At 39.1% G+C, this 20,500-nt stretch overlaps 1 protein-coding gene across 2 annotated transcripts; it reads left to right on the top strand.

Annotated features, from left to right (window-relative positions):
* Positions 1 to 2,954: 2,954 nt before the first annotated feature.
* On the top strand, positions 2,955 to 8,545 carry PRMT6 (protein arginine methyltransferase 6). 2 transcript variants are annotated; one of them, XR_006962987.1, is made up of 2 exons: positions 2,955 to 4,179; positions 6,466 to 8,545. XR_006962987.1 is itself a non-coding variant. In XM_047085336.1 (1 exon), the coding sequence occupies exon 1, from the start codon at positions 2,955 to 2,957 to the stop codon at positions 4,080 to 4,082; it is 1,128 nt and encodes a 375-aa protein (XP_046941292.1). In that variant the 3' UTR covers positions 4,083 to 5,273. The 2 variants fall into 2 exon arrangements, 1 of the variants encoding a protein (XP_046941292.1); XM_047085336.1 differs by lacking the exon at positions 6,466 to 8,545 and having other exon boundaries at positions 2,955 to 5,273.
* The last annotated feature ends 11,955 nt before the right edge of the window (positions 8,546 to 20,500 follow it).

Raw genomic sequence — 20,500 nt, 5'->3', positions numbered from 1 at the left:
ATCAAATGGATGTGGTGAGTAGACCACTGAAATAAAAACACAAAGAATGCTGTCAGCTGAGCTCCAACTCTCCTCCCATCCCTGTGGTTTGCTAGAGCTACATGACGTAGAGGAGAACGATGATCTATGCCCCTTTCCTACTTAAAACAACTCAGTGTGGTAGAAAAGATGAGTAAAGAAATCCCTCTCTATATCAAGCCAATGTGCAGGAGGGGAGAGAGCCACAGGCCATTTCTTCTCTAGTCTGGGCATAAAATGTAGAGCTTAACATTATTCTGTCTAGAAGGGTTAAGAGTGTTTGAAAATAAAGCAACTCTCACACTTGGGAGCATCCTAAATTCAATCTATATCTGGATTTATCTCAGCATTTATCAGAGTCAAATTGTCATACTACAAACTACAAAATAAGCAAAACTCTTCTGCTTCCCTTATGAATAATTAACTATTTAACTATTTCCTATCTAACTATTTCCACAATACTCTTCATTGAAGACTATTTCCTGAGCACTCTATATGCCAGGACCTGTGCTAGTGCTAGGAACTACAATAGGGGGGAAACAAAAGTCCAAGCCTCTTGGAGTTTATGTTTTACAAAAAAACAAATACAGAAATAAACTAATACATACAAATAATAAAAGCAGTAAACAATAGAAAATAAAGCAATAATCAGTATTAGAAAATAATATTTAAGGTAGCCAAAGAGGGCCTTTATCAGAAGGCAATATGTAAGCTGAGACCTAATGGAGGAGAAGAAGCCACTGAGGTTAAGTACTAACATGAAAAACAACGTTCCAAGCCTAGAAGAGCAGAAGTGAAGACCTGAGCCAGGAAAGAGAACATCTGGACCCCAGTGAGTTGGGAAGGGTATCATGAGATGAGATTGGAAGTTATCTGAAGTTACTGGATTGTTTCAGGACCTAGAATGGGAAGTTACTGGAGAGTGACATGGTCTAATTTGGGTTTTGTAAAGCTCATTCTTATAGCTACGTGGACAATGGATTGGATACTGGTATGTTTAGAAGCTGAGCCATCTTTTAGGAGACTGATTTCCAGCCAAGCAAAGATGGAAGATTAGACTAGGGTGCTGGCAAGGGAGAAGGAAAAAAAGATGGGCTCAAGATATATTTTGGAGGGAGAACCAATGAAAGTTATATTCAGAATTTTCTTAAAAGAGACTATAAGTAAGTGCATTGAAAATTGGTTGGAGGAGTCAGTGCATTTAAAAGGGGAAGGGAAGGATTTGGAGGAAGGAAAGGAGAGGTATGCACAAAGTAACAACCTAGAAGTCATACATTAAAGTGGTCACATTTAAAACTCTAATCCCCTGGCTTGCTCTGTGCCTCTATTTAAAACAACAACAAACAAGCTATCAAACTGGGCAGAAATATAGAAGAGCTGCTTTGAGGACTTGTGGTCTTAAGTGGTTGAGCCCAGGCCATTGAAAAAAAGATAATTTTACCCAATGAAAATAATGAAGCAAGATTTAACTAAGATCATCTTAGAAACAGTGGCTGCACATTCAAATTCCCTGGGAAGCTTTTAAAACTATATGCCCAGGCTCCACTGAAATGGTTCTGTTTTGGTAACTTTGAGGTGGGACACAGGGATAGGTATTTCTTAAATGCTACACAGATGATTCTACTGAGCAGCAAGAAGTGAGAGCCCTGAGTTAGAAGTAGAGCCGAGGTTTGTCTGGTCAACAAACCTATTTCGTTAAATAAGAGATTAGTAGAAGGAAGTAAAGGTAAAGGAACTTTTTCCCCAGATGAGGCATATAGGCCCATTGTTTAGATAGACATGGCTTGAGACTACAAGAAAATAAAAGTCAATTTTCCTCAATGTGATTTTTTTGAAGCTGGGAGAAAATTTTATTCTCACAGTGTTAAAAATACAGACACTCATACAGAAATCACATTTTAAAGCTATTTTATTGCTACTATGAACAACACAGAGGGAAGAAATTAATAGCTGATAGGTGACTGAAAGAAAAACAGAAGAGGGAGAGTATCAATCTTGTCCAGACAAAATATCACACAGAAAAAAACTGAGTTGCAGTGGAAAAGTGAGCATAAGGGAGGAAGGACTCAGTTATTTCTGAGGGAAAAAGTTTTAATTGGTTACCAGAATACAATTGGCAATGGGTTTCACTGTATCAAATCACCCTTGCTTTTCAACTGTTCTTCAGTCTGAACCCTTCCAAGATTTAAATTTTGAATGAGCCACTGAATTACCAGAGCAAGACTGAGTTAAGTAAGTATTCTCCTCAAATAGAGACGAGCAACGTAATTCTCAGACTGCAATGAAGATTCCTTGTTGCTGGTGTGGGTGGGTAATTGAAGGCAAGAGTGGTCGTACAATCCGTCTTAATCTTTTTAGTTAAGTTGTGCTCTCACCGGAATCAGAACCAAAGTTTTACACCGTGAGAGGTTTTCTTTGTTGTATTTACACCTTCTTTGCACCCTAACGCCATTGAAAACAGAAAAGAAAACGTGAGTGCAATTTTTAAATATCCACCTGGAGAACTTTAAGAGTAGTAATGGTCCAGGTGAGGTGGCAGTGTCTGAAGGGCGTCGCCCGGATGATTCGGTGGAATAAAATCAGACACTTGAGCAGACAAGACAAAGTTGAGCAGACAAGATAAACATGGATGTTTAGTCTTGTGCGCGTGTGGGCTTCAGGAAGGGAGTGAAAGCAAAAGGGAATTGAGCTAAGGAAAAGAGGCGTAGGTACAGGTTCGTAAAATCTGGGTATGGTGGGTGGGAAAGGGATTCCTGTACCTCCAAGGAGCAATTAAAAGAGTTGAGTAGAGCTCTGAGGCTTCTAGCTGGCACCTGTGCTGCGAACCCCAGGAAGTGGGAGGCGCGGGCGCGCACTACAAGTCCCAGAAGCCCCCGCTTCCTGGAGGCCGCGAGGAGCGGCGCAACGCCCGCTGGGAGTCGGTCGGAGCCGCCAAGATGTCGCAGCCCAAGAAAAGAAAGCTTGAGTCGGGGGGCGGCGGCGAAGGAGGGGAGGGAGCTGAGGAGGAAGATGGCGGAGATCAGGAGGCGGCCCTGCCGCGACCCCGGAGGGCTAGGCGGGAGCGGGACCAGCTGTACTACGAGTGCTACTCGGACATATCCGTCCACGAGGAGATGATTGCGGACCGCGTCCGCACGGATGCCTATCGCCTGGGCATCCTGCGGAACTGGTCAGCACTGCGGGGCAAGACTGTGCTGGACGTGGGCGCGGGCACCGGCATTCTTAGCATCTTCTGTGTGCAGGCCGGGGCCCGGCGCGTGTACGCGGTGGAGGCCAGCGCCATCTGGCAACAGGCCCGGGAGGTGGTGCGGCTCAACGGCCTGGAGGACCGGGTGCACGTCTTGCCGGGGCCAGTGGAGACGGTGGAGTTGCCGGAGCAGGTGGATGCCATCGTGAGCGAGTGGATGGGCTACGGACTCTTGCACGAGTCCATGCTGAGCTCTGTGCTCTACGCGCGGACCAAGTGGCTGAAGGAGGGCGGTCTTCTCCTGCCGGCTTCCGCCGAGCTCTTCGTGGCGCCCATCAGCGACCAGATGCTGGAGTTGCGCCTAGGCTTCTGGAGCCAGGTGAAGCAGCTCTATGGTGTGGACATGAGCTGCCTGGAGAGCTTCGCCACGCGCTGCCTTATGGGCCACTCGGAGATCGTGGTGCAGGGTTTGTCTGGGGAGGATGTACTGGCCCGGCCGCAGCGCTTTGCTCAGCTGGAGCTGGCCCGCACCGGCCTGGAGCAGGAGCTGGAGGCTGGGGTGGGCGGACGCTTCCGCTTCAGTTGCTACGGCTCGGCGCCCATGCACGGCTTTGCCATCTGGTTCCAGGTGACCTTCCCCGGAGGGGACTCGGAGAAACCGCTGGTGCTGTCCACTTCGCCTTTTCATCCGGTCACGCACTGGAAGCAGGCACTCCTCTACCTGAACGAACCTGTGCAAGTGGAACAAGATACGGACATTTCCGGAGAGATCACGCTGCTGCCCTCCCGGGATAACCACCGTCTCCTGCGCGTGCTGCTGCGCTACAAAGTAGGCGACCAGGAGGAGAAGACCAAAGACTTTGCCATGGAGGACTGATCGTTGCCTTTTCTCCCAACTACCTCCCGAATCTGCAGGACCCGCGTGGTAGAGGCGGAGGGGGGTTCTGGAGGAGAAAGGGAGATTCCACGTGCAAGTAGGGGGCAATACCTTCTGTCTCCTTTTTCCCCCTTGGCTTCTGGGGAGGGAGAGTGACTTGCCTCTCTTCGAGGAGATTCTTCTGTCGATATTTATTTAAAAAGCAAATCCCGAGGCCCCCAACTTTGGAAACAGCTTGTTTATCAATGGGCTTTGTTGAGCCTTAAAAGCATGTGGTACCAAGCACTTGTATTTCTATTTCTTTTGTTACACGGGAAGAAAGCAAAAACACAGAAGAAAATATAAGTTTATGAAGGCTTCATGCACATCCCTGACACCTCACGTTTAAATCTGTAGCCAGGGAGAACAGTAAAGGGTTTTGTTAGAGTCCATAAATTTCCAGTATGACTTAAATAGCTCTCCAGAGCCATATTCTATCATTCTCTGAATTCCCTCCTTTCCTAGGTGCCTCTAGGCTTCAGTACTTCTCCCTCATTGTTTTTTAAATAAACTTTGCTGCTGGTAATGAGAGGGAGGAGAAAGAGGAAGCAGTTTGAATAACCCTATTCTTACACTTACTACTTCCATAGGGTGCTAAAAAGTTGAACACTTTTCTCCATTGAGTAAAATTGGCTGTATACAGTTGTGTGGCATACCCAAGAAACCTAGAAGGTAGATGTAGGAGAAAAGATCTGAAAGATGGTGAAGTTAGTATGGATTTTTTAATTCTTATCTTTTAAGACTTAAACAAGGAAATGTTTTATTTCATATTTGTTACATAATAAAGTTTTGTGTGATTCTTACTAAACAGGCTGATAGAAGGTTTTTCTGAACCTGACCCAAGGGTTTATTCATCATTTGGGGTAAATTATTTAGCCTCTCTAAATGAAGGAAAATATTTTCCCAGCTGGAGAAGTGCACTCTGTTAAACTCTCATCTAAAGCGATCATGTGATCTGGCCTACTTACATCAAGTGAAATTTCCTTTTTTAGAGTTTTTTTTTTTTCTTTCTTCTTTTTAGCTCAGCCAAATGTGAAAGTTGTGAATTTAGGAAAATCATTTGTAATGAAGTGTGAGTCATGTTATCAAATTTATTTCACGGATGTTTCCCTCCTTATCCCTGTGGCAAATAAAACATTGGCATTCATTCTATTTTTATAGATGAAGTAAGAAGTCTTGTGTACTGTGACTTATAATGCTTTTTGCCTTTTTAATATTGTCAATTCTTAAGAGTGTTACAACCCCTTCAGAATATAGTTTAAGGGTAATTTATGCTTGATGTATCTTTTTTCTTCATACTGGTAGCTTGTATGCTAATAGAAAACAGGTGTGAAAAAGTGGTCTGAAATAGTCTAACATAGTTTTTTGTTCATTGTAACCAAGTTTTCTCTTTTATTCATCGCATATTAAGGTCCTAAGGTATTATAACTAATTTGCTAAAATTTAGTGTTAACACATGAGATCTTCAGTTATGAAGGGAAACATACAAAATCATGACTTTATAAGATCCTTGAATAGCAAGCAACAGTAGTGATAGTTGTCACCATTTTGATAGTTAACAGTCTATATAAATGGAACAGTCACAGCAAGCTGGGCCTGATTTAAGCTGGAGATCTAATCTAGGTCCTTTTTTTTTTAGGGTGAACAGCTTTTTTTAAGTTGAACATGTATTTAGAATTTTATTGTATGGTTTTGAATAAATTTCTAATATTTTTTAACTTCCTATAACAATCCCTTTACTGTTTGGGCAAACAAAAGCATTCTCCCCGAATTCCATTTTTTTAAATACAGTATATCTTTTATAAATCTATGTATACTATAGAGTTCTCATCACCAGTGTAAACATGCAAAGAACACCAATTAAAACTTAGGGTAACCATAGAAGTGGAAATGATTTCATACTTAGGCAAAGTAAGCTGTAATATTCTTGTAACTGTTTCCCAAAAGAAAAATGAATTGTAATAAAAAAAATATAGCTACTAAAGCAATTAGTGGAAAGGCAGCATAGCATAGGATTAAAAGCTAGGACTTGAACCAGACATATCCTGCTGGTACCTAGGCTCCACCACTCTTTAACCCTGTGAACTTGGGCAAAATACTTAACTTCTGTTCCTCTCCAGTATTCTCATGCAAAATGTAAAACAATCATGCATGCTCCATAGAAATGTGACACATGTGATACATGTGGTTAATACATGTAAGGATATAATGCCTGGTACACAGTAAGATCTTAGTGATTCCTAGCTGTTGTAATTACAGAAAAGTGCTATGCAAACCTGAAGCATTTGGACACCTATAAAATGTACCACAGAATAAATATTCAACATTTTGATTTTTTTTACAGGTGTTTGGCAGTATCAGCATGGCTTTGTGTGATGAGCGATGTATGACTGGACACCAGATGATCCAAAGGAAGTCCAAGCCCTTTGGAGTGACAACATTTCCAGAAGGATGAGAATGTGACCTGTTCCAATATCCAGGCACTGTTCAGTCTCTGTGTGAACTGGCACTGATTGCCTAGGGCCACAGGAAGAACTGTCAGCCTTAAGAAGAGAAAGAAACGGTGAAGTTCTACCTGCTTTTTTCAGACAGCTTACATTTATTTAGCACTGTGAAACTTTCCAAATATTTACATTCACTGGACCAATGGACATTTTATTGAGAATACCAGGTAACAGTCATTGTGAGAAGCACTTAGGATACAAACCAATAAAACATAGCTTTTGCTTCCAAATAGATGTGTTCATAGGATAAACCAGAAAGAAAAATACATAAATGATAACGGGCTAAAGACTTGGGATGGTGTAAGTGTTAGGAAAGGCAGGTCACTTTACATAGTAGGAAAAAGACTTCGTTACTGAAGGATGCCTATGTTTACATAGCTAATTCTTGACAGTTGAACACAAGTATTTCAGTTCCTACCCCCAAACAACCTCTTAATTTAAGAAGGTTCCATTGGGATCTAAGTCATAGGCCTCAAAGAGCCACCATAGGATCTCAAGGTTGACAATTACTAATTACTAGGGACTTGTGAAACATACCGTGTACTCGTTTCCCTAAGAGGGCTAATCAAGTGTGGCATTCTTTCTGAAGCCTCCAGGAGAAAATTCTCAATGCAGTAGCAAAGAAAAGTAGATACATTCTGCCATTCTGGTTATAGGTACTTTGTGCTTGAGATCAGAGAGGCATCCAGTGAGGTGTTCACTAATTTAATGATTTCATAAACACCAACTATCTAACAACTTCTATGATAAATAAGCAAATGGTACCCTCAACTGGAATACAAGAGGGGAATAAAATCACCTAGACCAGTAATTTGCATACATTATTTAACCTGGAAGAATTCAATCCAGCTAAATCTTAACCTCTGCTGAAGCAAGAATGAGAAGCCAGCCCTTTTGTCAACTGTAACCTTAAAATTCCTCTCAAGTGCAGAATTCCTCTCTATGTTACTTATCACATAGATTATGAGGACCTCACAGAAAGATGTGATGTAAAGAGGAAGATGATATAATGAGACTATTCCTCAAAACATTGCATATGCATGTAGGATGAGACATTTGAAACAAAAAATCTGGATCTACCTAAGCACAAAATTGTAATAAAAAGTAAGACATGACCAGTAACATTGGAATTGTGCTCCTCTGGGAGCTTTGATGATTAAGTTCATTATTTATAATAACTTGGAATAAAGACTGATGAATTTTTTAGTTGATTGGGTAGCTTTTTAACTTACAACAAATACAGAAAGCTGTAAGGAAGGAAAAAAATTCCTCCTTTGTTCATGCTGCTCCCTGCACAAAAAGGAAGGTGGGGTGGAGGTAAATCTTCCCCACACTTTTTTAAAGTGCTTTACCAGTGTTCTTGCAATCAGATGAAAGAGGTACTTGTGAAAACCTTCCCAGTCTGTAATATTTTGCACTAAAAATGGCAAACTTCAGGGAAAATTAGTTTGGGTGGACAATTAAAACTTATGTAACTTTGTAACCAAGAGTACTAAGAATACCAATAAAGATAGCAGCAGTTAAAAAAAAAAAAAAAGATGCTAGTCCTAATAATACTTCAGTAAATAAGATAGAGTGATGGAAGAAAAAAAGGAAGAGTTACTGAGAAAGCAGAATGCACAAAAATGGATTGAAGGTGTAATAAACATTTCAGGATACAGCATGTGGCCAAACAGTGCCAAGAGGAAGAATATAGGGTGTGACAGGTTTTTGACTCGCATCAACTGTGTCCATATACCTTATGTCAGGTGGTTGTTGCCTGGTGAGAGGAGTCAACCGACTAACCAATGTCCGTCCACATTATGTTCTGACATTGTTCCTCTACTTACCAATACCATTTGAGTTTATTCATTTATAGAAACATGCATGACAGTAGAACATTCTGTCCTTTGTTCTATTTCCAGAAATTAAACCAATTTGAAATTCCATTGGGTTTGTAGATCTTTTTTTTAACTTTTTTTTTTTTTTTTAGTGTTTATTTTTGAGAGAGAGATAGAGTGTGAGCAGGCTCCAGCCTCCAGCTGTCCGCACAGAGCCCCATTGGATGTGGGGTTCATCTCAGGAACCCCACCCACCCAAGCTCTTGACCTGAGATGCTTAACAGACTGAGCCACCCAGATGCCCCATAGAGCTTTTCTTTTTAATGCAAATTGTCTTAAAAGGAAAATGGAAAGGAGGTGGGGAGGCTTACAGGTCACAAAACTATCCTTTAGTATGAATCTATGTATTTTATTATTTTGGTCACTGGAAAAGTTCAACAGGAAAGGGGACTAGAAATGCTGACCTGTGTAGAGTGGAAGGAAGAGTTGAGTATTCAGAAGATGGTTAGATAATGTGATTGAGGACAGTAAGTGTTTCTCCAGAGCCAGAGGACAACATAAAAGATATCTTGGGGTCAAGGAGGCATGAGGTTAGTGAGAGAAGCTCATAAATGAAGATCAAGATCCCAATGCATACATTTTGCCCACATCACCATATCCTTAGGGTAAGGTTTTGCTGAAGTCATGGGCTCAGAACATAAGCAAGAGTGTTTTGATAGATTACAGACTATTGCTTATTTTGATACTTGTCTTTAACCTCTCATTTCAGCTTAATTTCTAAACAGATTCAAGGATTGTTCTATTTAAGAACTCAACCCTTTCAAATTTGAACAAAACCACCAACCTCCATTATCTCAAGCTATGTGCAGTTTAGTAATGGGTTGTATGGAATGAGATGACTTTAGGCCTTAAAAAAAATAAAATAAAACAACCCACTTACAGCTTTGCTCTTGGTAAAATTATCATATTTAAACTTGGGTTCTTTAAAAAAAAAAGGTACAAACTTCCAGTTATAAAATAAGTCACTAAGATGAAAAGTACAGCATAGGTAATATGGTGATTTTGTAATAATGTTATTTGGTGACAGATGGTGACTATATTTAGCAAGGCAAGCATGTAGAGTTGTCAAATCACTATGTTGTACACTTGAAACTAATGTAACATTGTATGTCAACTATACTTCATAAAAAAAAAGTGTACGTGAATAATTTGATACACACAAAAAAACAAAGTGTAGGGTTCTAACTTTATAAACAGTATTGGAGAACAGATTAAGATCCACAAATGATTAAAACTTTCATTTTATGCATTCATTGGAATCAGACCTTCTACCAGGAATTTCAATAGAAATAACAAACTGCTTATTTTATTACTATTTTAGGTAGGATCCATGCCCAAAGTGGTGTTAAGCTCACAACCCTGAGAGTCAGATGCTCTACCAACTGAGCCAGCCAGGTGCCCCACAAACTGCTTATTTTAGTATGAGCTTCTCACTCTACCATCATTTATCACCTGGTGAATTATAAAAATGGGAGACATTTAAATGGTTAAGAATGTACACAGTAAAAGACAGAATTAAAAAGAGAGGATTTGGAAAATCTACAGATTATACAGTCCCTGAATAATTGAGAATTTAGAATAATTAGGGGAAAACATAAAGAGAATGACAGCAATTACAAGGGGATTTTTATACAAAATGAAATGAAAAACTACCAGGAAATGTGCTGTTTGTAATAAATAGAATTCAGTATCAGCTAGCTTTGCTTGATCTCCCAGAGGGATATTACAGAGCCCAGACATTGTTGTAAAACTGGTTCACGTATCAATTAATTCCATGGTATTGGGCCCAAGAAAAATTGGCTTCAGGATGGTAAGTTCTTAAATAGATAAGAGAACAGTTAGTTGAGTTACTCTAAGCAATCAGTTAAGGTTTGTAAAAGTAAAACTAGGTGTGGTCATTGTGCCATCGTCACAGTGATGTCACTGAAGACATTAAAATGATATTCAGTGCTAAAATACGTGATATAGTTGTTAGGGAGGTACCATTTTTCTTTTTTTGATTCATTATCTGATTTATTGTATACCGGATGATAATGCCTGCATGGAGGCATGTAGTGAAAATAGCATATGCTGAAACTTTAGACCACACACTATTCCAATGCACCAGCTACTACTTCTCAGCACATAGAATGCTTTTATGCAATAATGGTATATTAATCAAACTGTGCAAAGTCCCATTAAAATCAATGATGTATTAACTTTGTTTACCTCACATGAGTAACACATAATAAAATAACGTTCTTCAAAGAGTGGCTTTCATCCTAAGGAAAGCTCCATATCTATTATAAGTTTTCATTTAAGAGAAACTCCTCCTTTTGTTAGGCCACAGCACACAGAGATAGTCCCTATACTTATATAAAACATCCATATTAATTTTTAAATCATTATTGAGTGCCTAATGTTCTATATGCACTTTAAGTACATTATCTTATTTAACTCTGAAATAGCTCTATGAAGTAGTTCTATTATCAGTCCCATCTTACAGATGAGAAAACAAAGGCATGGTGTTTGGTGAATTGCCCAAGGCCACCGGGAGAGTAAGTGACAGAGCTCCAGACTCCTCTCCTAAAGTCTGAGCATCTGACTACACTATCCTATCTATGATGCCTGGGCTCTCAGGAGTTAAGGTTACATCTATAGTCTTTTAAAATAGGTTGGTCATTGTCTTAAGCCACAATCCCCAGAAGCAGGCCTTGAGACAAGGATACATATAATGGTATTTATCAGGTGTTCCCCAAACAGGCCAGAAGGGCAGTTGAGAAGCAGAAAAGAAGGGAAGGAGAAAAGACTAGAGTGTAACATTAAACCAAATGAGCAAACTTCCCCCAAAGTGAAAGTTTCTTTCTAGGATTCAATTTGGCCATCAAGGAACTTACCTCGTGGAGTCCATTTTGCATTTATCTAATTTATCGTGTTCATCAAATACGCACAATAACACACACACACACACACACATGCACACACACACACACACACATTTTTTTTTAATTTTTTTTTTAACGTTTATTTATTTTTGAGACAGAGAGAGACAGAGCATGAACAGGGAAGGGTCAGAGAGAGAGGGAGACACAGAATCCGAAACAGGCTGCAGGCTCTGAGCAGTCAGCACAGAGCCCGACGCAGGGCTCGAACTCACATACCGCGAGGTCGTGACCTGAGCCGAAGTCGGACGCTTAACCGACTGAGCCACCCAGGCGCCCCTTAAGAAACTTTTGAAACAGACCAAGAGCAAACATCTATTGGGGAAATGTGATACAATTTCTGAGCAATATGGTGGTATCATCCCAATGAACCATGCAATTCTCTAGCTCCTTTCCTTTACTCCTGCCACCCTTGCCTAGCTAGAATGCCCATCTTCTCCCTTTTCCTTCCGTGTCCAACCTTTAGGGTCCTGTTTAAATTCTACCCCCATACTAAGTCTTTCTTCATTCTCCCTGATGGATGGAATCTCTTCACAACTTCACATTATATTCTACTTGCTTTATTCTTTGGAGACTTCCCAGGTTTACTTTAAATTCGTTTTAAAGTCTTATAAGGGCAGGGCACATTTTTTACTCATCTTTACATGCTCTACCTTACCCAACATAAGGTATTTGATTGTTTTTATTCTGTAACAATGTGTTTCTTCCTGTTCCTTATAAGGAAAGAAAGTCTTTTTGTACTTTAAGGCAGAATTCCTGGTTTAACTGATTCTACAAAAGACCTTAGATGAACTTGGCATCCATAATATTAGAAAATTCTATTACTAAAAGAGCATCAAAATACTCTATCCCAAACAAAAGATGGTGTATTTTTAATTGAACAATAACTTTGAGACTGAGTTCTGACAAAATAGCAAAATAACTATTTAAAAAATAAAATTGAACATGTTATTATCCCTCAAAATAAATGAAAACCTTAACCAATCTACAAGTTTTACTGGGAAGAAATTCATTCAAAACAATGCATGTGCCAGTTTCTGATAAAATTAAAGTAAATTATAATTAATTATAATTAAAACTGCTTCAGTATAATGTTTATGGTCCATCCCTATCTAATCTATACATATGAAATGTGACATTATTATAAAGTGTAATTATTTCCAGAAACTTTGAAATGAAAGTGTCTTTGGGGCGCCTGGGTGGCGCAGTCGGTTAAGCGTCCGACTTCAGCCAGGTCACGATCTCGCGGTCCGTGAGTTCGAGCCCCGCGTCGGGCTCTGGGCTGATGGCTTGGAGCCTGGAGCCTGTTTCCGATTCTGTGTCTCCCTCTCTCTCTGCCCCTCCCCCGTTCATGCTCTGTCTCTCTCTGTCCCAAAAATAAATAAAAACGTTGAAAAAAAAAATTTAAAAAAAAAAAAAAAAAAAAAAAAAAAAAAAGAAAGTGTCTTTAATTAAACATTCACCTCACAATATATTAACTGTAAGTCACTTTATCTCAGAAAAAATAGGCAATATTTTAACTAGATTTTGACAAAAATGCATTAAATCTATTTTTTAAAATGTTTTATTACTTGCAAGTTTCAGCCTGATGTGATTTTAAAATAGCCAAGTTATAAACCTCTGAAAATTGGAGTTTATAATGGAAATACTGACAGACCCTTAACTTCGGAAGGACGAATGTGCTGCTGTAATAACATTTGCTGATGTCAGTGTGGCAACACGATTTGGGTGCTGGATGTGGTATTTCATATATAAAACTGGTTGAATACTTGCTGAACAGTTTTCCTATGTTTCTAAAATTTTAGAAAAGCCATTTCTTGTTTTGGAAACTCCTTTTCTCTAAAATGTCATTATAAGAAACGAGTACAAAGGCTCCCTTTCTCTTCTGTTCCAATAACATCTACTTAGTGATCTCGTTTTCTCCCATTGCTGGTTTCCGCAAAGCTTTCCCACTTGGGCCCACTGCGTCTCCATCCATCAGTTCGTTATGTAAGCCAAAAAATGAGAGGTCAGTTGTAACTCGTGTTACTTCTTCACCACCTCTGATTGGTTGTGAATCCTGAGGGTTTTACTACCCAAATATATTTTGAAAAAATTTATTTTTTATCATCAATGTGCCATCACCTCAGTCCATGCCACTGAAAAGTCTGGCCAAGCCCATCACAATAGCCTCCTCATTTGCATGTCAGGATAAACAATAGTTGATGACGGAAAGTTCTCATTTATAGAATTCCAGCAAATAAAGTGGTAGGAATAATAGAATTTAAAAATCACCATTTCGCAACCCATAATGAAATAATGGGTCTTTGTGATAATCATCTGTAGTTGCAAACACTATGAGGGGAGTGGTTAATGGATAATTGTATAATGAAGAAACAGGCTTCCACGTTCAGAACCCATCAACTGTACTAATCCCTAAAGTAGGAAAAACAGTTATTATGTGTCTTAAAACATGATGAATGCAATAGGCAGTATACTTGCCTAAAATAATGAACCTGAATCTAGTCAGGGCTTGAGATTTATGGAAAATATAGGGAATTGAGAAATAAGTTAAACAACACTATAAGGAAGCAACCAGTCAAATCTAGAATGTGTGTATTCTACAAGAAAACAACTGCCTAGTTCCTCCAAAAACCCAATGGTGTATAAAAGGTAGAGATGATGGGTGTGGTTTGTTATAGAACAAGAGTCTTAAGAGACATAACAACTAAATACAATATGAGTACCTAATTGGGTCTGATACAAACAATTTGTAAAAATTACATCTGAAGCAATGAGGGAAATTCAGATATGGACTGTATCAAAAATAAAGAAATTATCCTTACATTACATATGAAAATGACAATGAGATTGTTTGTTTTTGTTTTTGTTTTTTTAATTGTTGTTTCAAAGGGCTTCTGGGTGGCTCAGTTAGTTAAGCATCCAACTTTGGCTCAGGTCATGATCTCACAGTTTGTGAGTTCGAGCCCCGCATCAGACTCTGTGCTGACAGCTCAGAGCCTGGAGCCTGCTTCAGATTCAGTGTCTCCCTCTCTCTTTGCCCCTCCTCTGCTCATGCTCATGCTCATGCTCATGCTCATGCTCATGCTCATGCTCTGTCTCTGTCTCTCTCCCTCAAAAATAAATAAACATTAAAAAAATTTAATAAAAAAATCTTATATCAGAGATATATAATAAAGTACTTGTGGGTGAAATGACATGATATATGGAATTTGCTTTTAAATAGTCCAGGGGAAAAAAATCGAAGGGTGAAGAAGGGAGGTCAACATATGCTGATTTGTGTTACAGCAAGCTATTACAGCACTTCATTAAACTATTTTCTTTATTTTGTGTCTATGACAAATTTTCCCAGATAAATCATTTTTAGAAGATCATTTAAGTCCTATGGGAAAGAAATGACAATGACTTAGCAAAGGTGGTCACAGTGGAGAGGGAGAGAAATATACACATTTGAGATCTATTTTATTAGGAATTGTTAATGAATTGATGGAGAAGCTGAAGGAAAAGAGAAGAATCGATGGTGATTCCTTGGTTGCTGGTTTGAGCAACTGGTTAGATAATGGTGCCCTTTGCTGAATTCACTTAGACTGCAGAAGAACAGGTTTGGGGATGGATTAAAAACCCAATTTCAGATATTGAGACCTGTTTTCCATTGACGCTGCAGGAAATTACTACATACTCAGTGGCTTAAAGCAACACACATTTATTGTCTTACAGTTCTGAAGGTCAGAAGTCCAAAATCAGTCTCACTGAGCTAAGGTAAAGTGTCAGCAGGACTGGCTCCTTCTGGAACCTCCAAGGGACAATCTGTTTCCTTTCTTTCTCCAGTTTCAAGATGTTGTTCTCATTCCTTGGCTTGTGACCTCACATCACATCCTCTTTTCTCCCTCTGCTTCCATAATCACATCACCTTCTCTGGCTTTGGCTTTCTTGACTCCCTCTTACCCTTTTGATTACACTGCGCCTATTGGGATAATAATCCAGGATAAGCTTCTTAATTTAGTCACACTTGCAAAGTCTCTTTTGCCATGTAAGGTAACATAGTCACAGTTCTAAGGATTAGGACATAGACATCTTTGGTGGGCCATTATTCACCCTGCCTCAAGGTCTAATATGTTTGAAGTGCCTATTAGGTGTTCTAGGGAGGCTGTCAGATGGATAGTTAGAATGTTGAGGCCAGAAAAGAGAGAACTGAGACACTGAATTTGAGAGTCATCAGCGTACAGACATGACTTAAAACCAAGGAATGGTTGAGTCTGAGAACTTCCAAATTTAGAGGGTGAAGCATCCTGGTTGACTTGAGAGTGAAGAGTCCAGAAAGCTAGGCAAATGCTGCACCCAGAAAGTCATGAAGACATGAAGGATGAACTATGTTGAGTGTGGCTGAGGGGTCAAGCAAGAAAAAACGTATGCATTGTATTTGGCCTCAAAGATAAAGTCAGTGATGTATACAAGAGCAGTTCCAACATAACTAAAGTGGTTTGGGGGAATGAAATGGATCCAGTGAATGAGGGCAGTGCCTTGGCAGAGCTTTTCTGTGAACAATGTGAAAAGCAGTGAAGATAAGGAAAGGCTAAAGGACAACGTGGGTCAAGGATGAGGTGTTTTCCTTTCAAGACAAGAGATAATAGAATATGTTTATTTGTTGACAGAAATCATCTGGTGGAGAGGGGAGGGTTGGTAATGAAGGGTTAAAGGAAGGTAGGAAATTTGGGGCAAAGTACCAATAAGGTTCTACAGCAAAAGAGGAGACTTTCATGGTGGCAGAGTACTTCTCCTGGCATACAGAAGGGAAAGCAGGAAAGATGGGTACCAGTGGAGGCTGGCGGGTCAGTTTGCAGAGCGATCATGAAGCATATGTGCTTTGAAAGCTCTATTTCCTTAGTTCTGGGAGCAGCGAGTGGAGGACTCAGCTGGTGAGGGAAGGTTTGAGAATTGTTCCACCAAGGGAGGTAACTGAAATTCCATTTAAAGGGCCAATCTGTCTGCTACCAAAAAAAATGGGGGCAGGATGAAAAGAAGCCTTCCCCTTGTGATGAGATGGAGTGAGAGGTCAGTTTCCTACATCTGATATTTATAAACACATGATTTTGGAGTGATAATTCAATTACAGTCAAATATAATAAACAAATTGATTAGAAGAAAATGTTTCTTTTGAGGTGATGCAGTGGGTGTTATGCTGGCTGCTTGAAATTCATTGTGCAGTTAGGATTTAAATGTTCAACATCTTTTAATGAGTTGTGAAGAAGTACACTTAAAGGTATGTAAAAGCGATAGACTCTTTGTGTTGCCTTAGATGAGCATTTGTCCCTAAGTAGTGACATCAGTTAACACCCCAGAGCCCCATAAAAGTAGCTACTTTATTCCAATTAAGATAGAACAGTCTCACTTTCCAGACAGAACAATATTTCACTCATCACCTCCCAAGCCATTAGCAGATGTTATAATGGCTGAAAGCTCAAGGCTGTGTAGATACAAATTATCACACAAACATCAGAGGGGCAAAAGCGTATTGTCCCCGGACTAAAATCCTCCAGCCCTATCTTGAGGCTTAGGACTTAGGGCTGTAAGTGGCAGCAATAAAGAGTTAGTGTACTTGAATTCTGTGTTGAGGGGTACAAACCCTTGGGAGTATCTTTCAATGCAGAACCACAGTTTTATCATAGATGTGAATATGTGTCTCAGTCTCTTCTCTTTGGAAGGACTGAGAGGTATGAGATAGTTATCTGGAGAAAAAGACTTTACTGGGAAAGCGTAATAGGATTGTTTATTAAAATACTATCAAATAGGTTGCATTTTTCAACAAACATTTTGGTTACTTTGATTATATTCACAGAAGAAATCTGGATTTTTTTTTTTATTTGATCCAGGAAATAACTTGAGTCAAGAGTATTGGCAGACTGTCTCCTAAGGGATAGAGAGGTTTCTTTCTAGAGGTAGTTAATATCAGCTACATGATGATTTTTCCTTTTTTTTTTTTTAACTAATTTTGTTTTAATAACACCTGATTATATCTCTGAATTCTGGATGTGGTCTACTGTGGTTACCTGAATACTACAAATAACAACATTAATATTTTGCCTCTGAATAATGCAAAGCTCACAGATTTTGAGAAGTTTTTTCCTATAATCTTTCCTTTAGAAGAGACAAAGTTTACTATTCTCATTTTTCTGAAAAAGAAAGTAAGGCACAGACATTAAAAAGCACTATCCCCAGGGGTGCCTGGGTGGCTCAGTGGGTTAAGTGACCAACTTCAGTGCAGGTCATGATCTTGCAGTTTGGGAGTTTGAACCTTGTGTCAGGCTCTGTGCTGACCGCTCAGAGCGTGGAGCCTGCTTCAGATTCTGCGTCTCCCTCTCTCTGCCCCTCCCCGCTCATGTTCTGTCCCTCTCTGTCTCTCTCAAAAATAAATAAACATTGAAAAAAAAAAAGCACTATCCCCAGATCTATCAGTTTTATTTGACTTAGAATTTAATTCTTATATCACAAAAGTTGTATGGGTAAGCATAAAAATGTAAACTAAATGGAGCAGTTAGGACACCATTGAAAGGAGGTTCGCACACCTCCTGCTCTGTCTTCTGAATTCATTTCTCACAAGACTCCATTTAATTCAGCAAGCATGGATTGAAGACTTACCACGTTTAAGGTGTCTAGAACTTAGAACTTAGGTATCTTAGAACTTAGAAGTCAAAAACATCAATTATTGATCATTTGAAACAGAAACCTGGGGCCCAAACATATTAGGTTCATTCAGTAGGTCTTATTTTTTTAAATTAAAATTGACAGATGGCTACCTATGTTGATGCCATTAGACTTAACAGTTTCGTTCCTGTTATTTTGCTAACAATAATCATGAAATTCTAATTTGCCGATTTTTCAGTGCATCAGACAGAATTGTTCAAAATTCTTCTCCCATTCAAGAAAAACGAAATAAAACTGTAACTACATGTTTCATATTTGGCTCCAAATTGGGTAATCAGCAGTCATTTCCTTCCCAGTGGGGGAGGGGCTCTCTCCTATACTTGATATGGCTAGTTCTATACTGATACATGTAACGACATAGTTGCTAATTGAAGACTGATGCTTATTCTCATGTTATTTTGTTGTGTCCCTAATCAGTACAATTTCTTAGATGTACTAGGTACTCAATAAATTCTGATTAATTTTAAATTATCTAACATTTCTGAATTATAGGAATGTTCTATAAAAAGGAAAGAGTTTGGGTAGGCAATTAAACTAGTTAAGGACCCAAAGAAAATTGGAAGTGATTTTTTGAATATGTCAGTTGAAGAGATAAAAAAGAAAAGAAAAGAAACTGGTCACTTTAAGAGAAATAATTGGATTACAAATCTTCTTGCTTTGTCAGAGAGGGTTGTGCCTTTGGTGGAAAATAGACTTACACTGCTTTTCAGAAGTCCAAAATATCAAGGTCATTGGCTGAGTAAACAGAAAGGTAAAGAAAGCTAGTGACATTGGAGAGGAAACATATTTTTATCTCTATCTCTGTATCTATCTATCTGTCTGTCTGTCTGTCTGTTTATCTGTCCTTGGAGAGAGGGAGAAAGAGAGGAATTTACTTTAAAAGGTCGGCTCATGCAATTATGGCAGCTTGAAGAGTCCAAAATCTGATGGGGTAAGCTGGCAGGTTGGAGACTAGGGAAGAGTTGCAGTTCAGGTCCAAAGTCAGCCTACTGGAAGAATTTTTCCTTGCTGGGGGTAGGTCAGTCTCTGTTCTGTTGAGGCCTTCAACTGATTGGATGAGGCCCACCAACATTATGGAAGGTAATCTACTTCACTCAAAGTTTATCGATTTAAATGTTCATCTCATCCAAACAACACCTTCACAGAAAACATCCAAACTAATATTTAACCAAATACCAGGCCACTGTGGCCCAGCCAGGTTGACAAAAAAAAATAACCACCACAGAAGATAATTTTCATAGGTGTTCATATTTAGAAAAGTAAGCAATGTGGCATATTTGGGTTATTGAAAAAGAAGATCCATCTTTTGGTGAGCCGTCTGTTTGTTTACTATTAATGTGAACTGACTGGAATCATAGCTATTTTAAACCGGCATTATCACAACAAATTACAGGAACTGCATATGCTGAAAAAAAAATTGGCCAGTAAAACATATTGATGAATAGTTATTGACAGCTTTTATTCAGACATGCATTTGCAGAAGCAAATCTATATTTTTGCAACAGGCATTCTTATCAACAAACTGCACAGGCCATAGTGTGCATATAGTCTAAGCTGAGAGAACACATGAACTGAATATGCAAGACTTTCTCCAGTGTTCACAGATAGCACCTGGAAAATTAGATCCATATTTCGATACAAATATATAGTATAGAAAGGGGATGCACGCTTTTGTGGAAAGCTTTTGCTTGGGGATACTATAACGTTATTTGTTGAAATGCTTATTTCATATAACTGTTGTTTCCCCAAAGGGAACAAAAAAGTGATTGTTTTCTCCTTTGAGAAATATTTAACTACTTCATATCCCAGCCTTTATTACTAATTTTTTCAGTTTTGTTTTTAGTTTGGGAAAAGTAACCACAGATATAGAATGTCTGCCAGCCACATAACATTCTGCACTTAGCAGCAATGTTGTGAGGTACGCTAAATTTATTTCATCCGTTTGCACTCAGGGGAGTCCAATGCCAAAACTTGGCATTGCATAAGTTAAATCACTAATTTCTCTTTATGTAAGATAAGTATCCCTTAATTGACTGAAATAATTTTCTAGTTACTGCCAATAAAATCACTACTGGGTCAGATTTATTCACCTTTTTGTTTGTTTGTTTGTTTGTTTGTTTTTGCAAAATAACCACCATTAAAAAAAAAATCTATATTTGTGCTCATGCCATTTTTTGTCCCAGAAAAGTGTTTGTTTCTCTTTCAAGCCCTGCTTAAATTTTTTTTAATGTTTATTTATTTTTGAGAGAGAAAGACAGAGTGGGAGGAGGGGAGGGACAGAGAGAGAGGGAGACACAGAATGCAAAGCAGGTTTCAGCTCTGAGCTGTCAGCACAGAGCCCGACGCCGGGCTCAAACTCACAAAAGCGAGAT

Source organism: Lynx rufus, unplaced genomic scaffold (genome assembly GCF_022079265.1).
Source record: "Lynx rufus isolate CCGP_SWC_20201006 ecotype Redwood Valley unplaced genomic scaffold, mLynRuf1.p SCAF_2, whole genome shotgun sequence".
Classification (NCBI taxonomy): domain Eukaryota; kingdom Metazoa; phylum Chordata; class Mammalia; order Carnivora; family Felidae; genus Lynx; species Lynx rufus.
The sequence above is the reverse complement of the archived record's forward strand: the minus strand, read 5'-3'. Positions and strand labels throughout refer to the sequence as shown.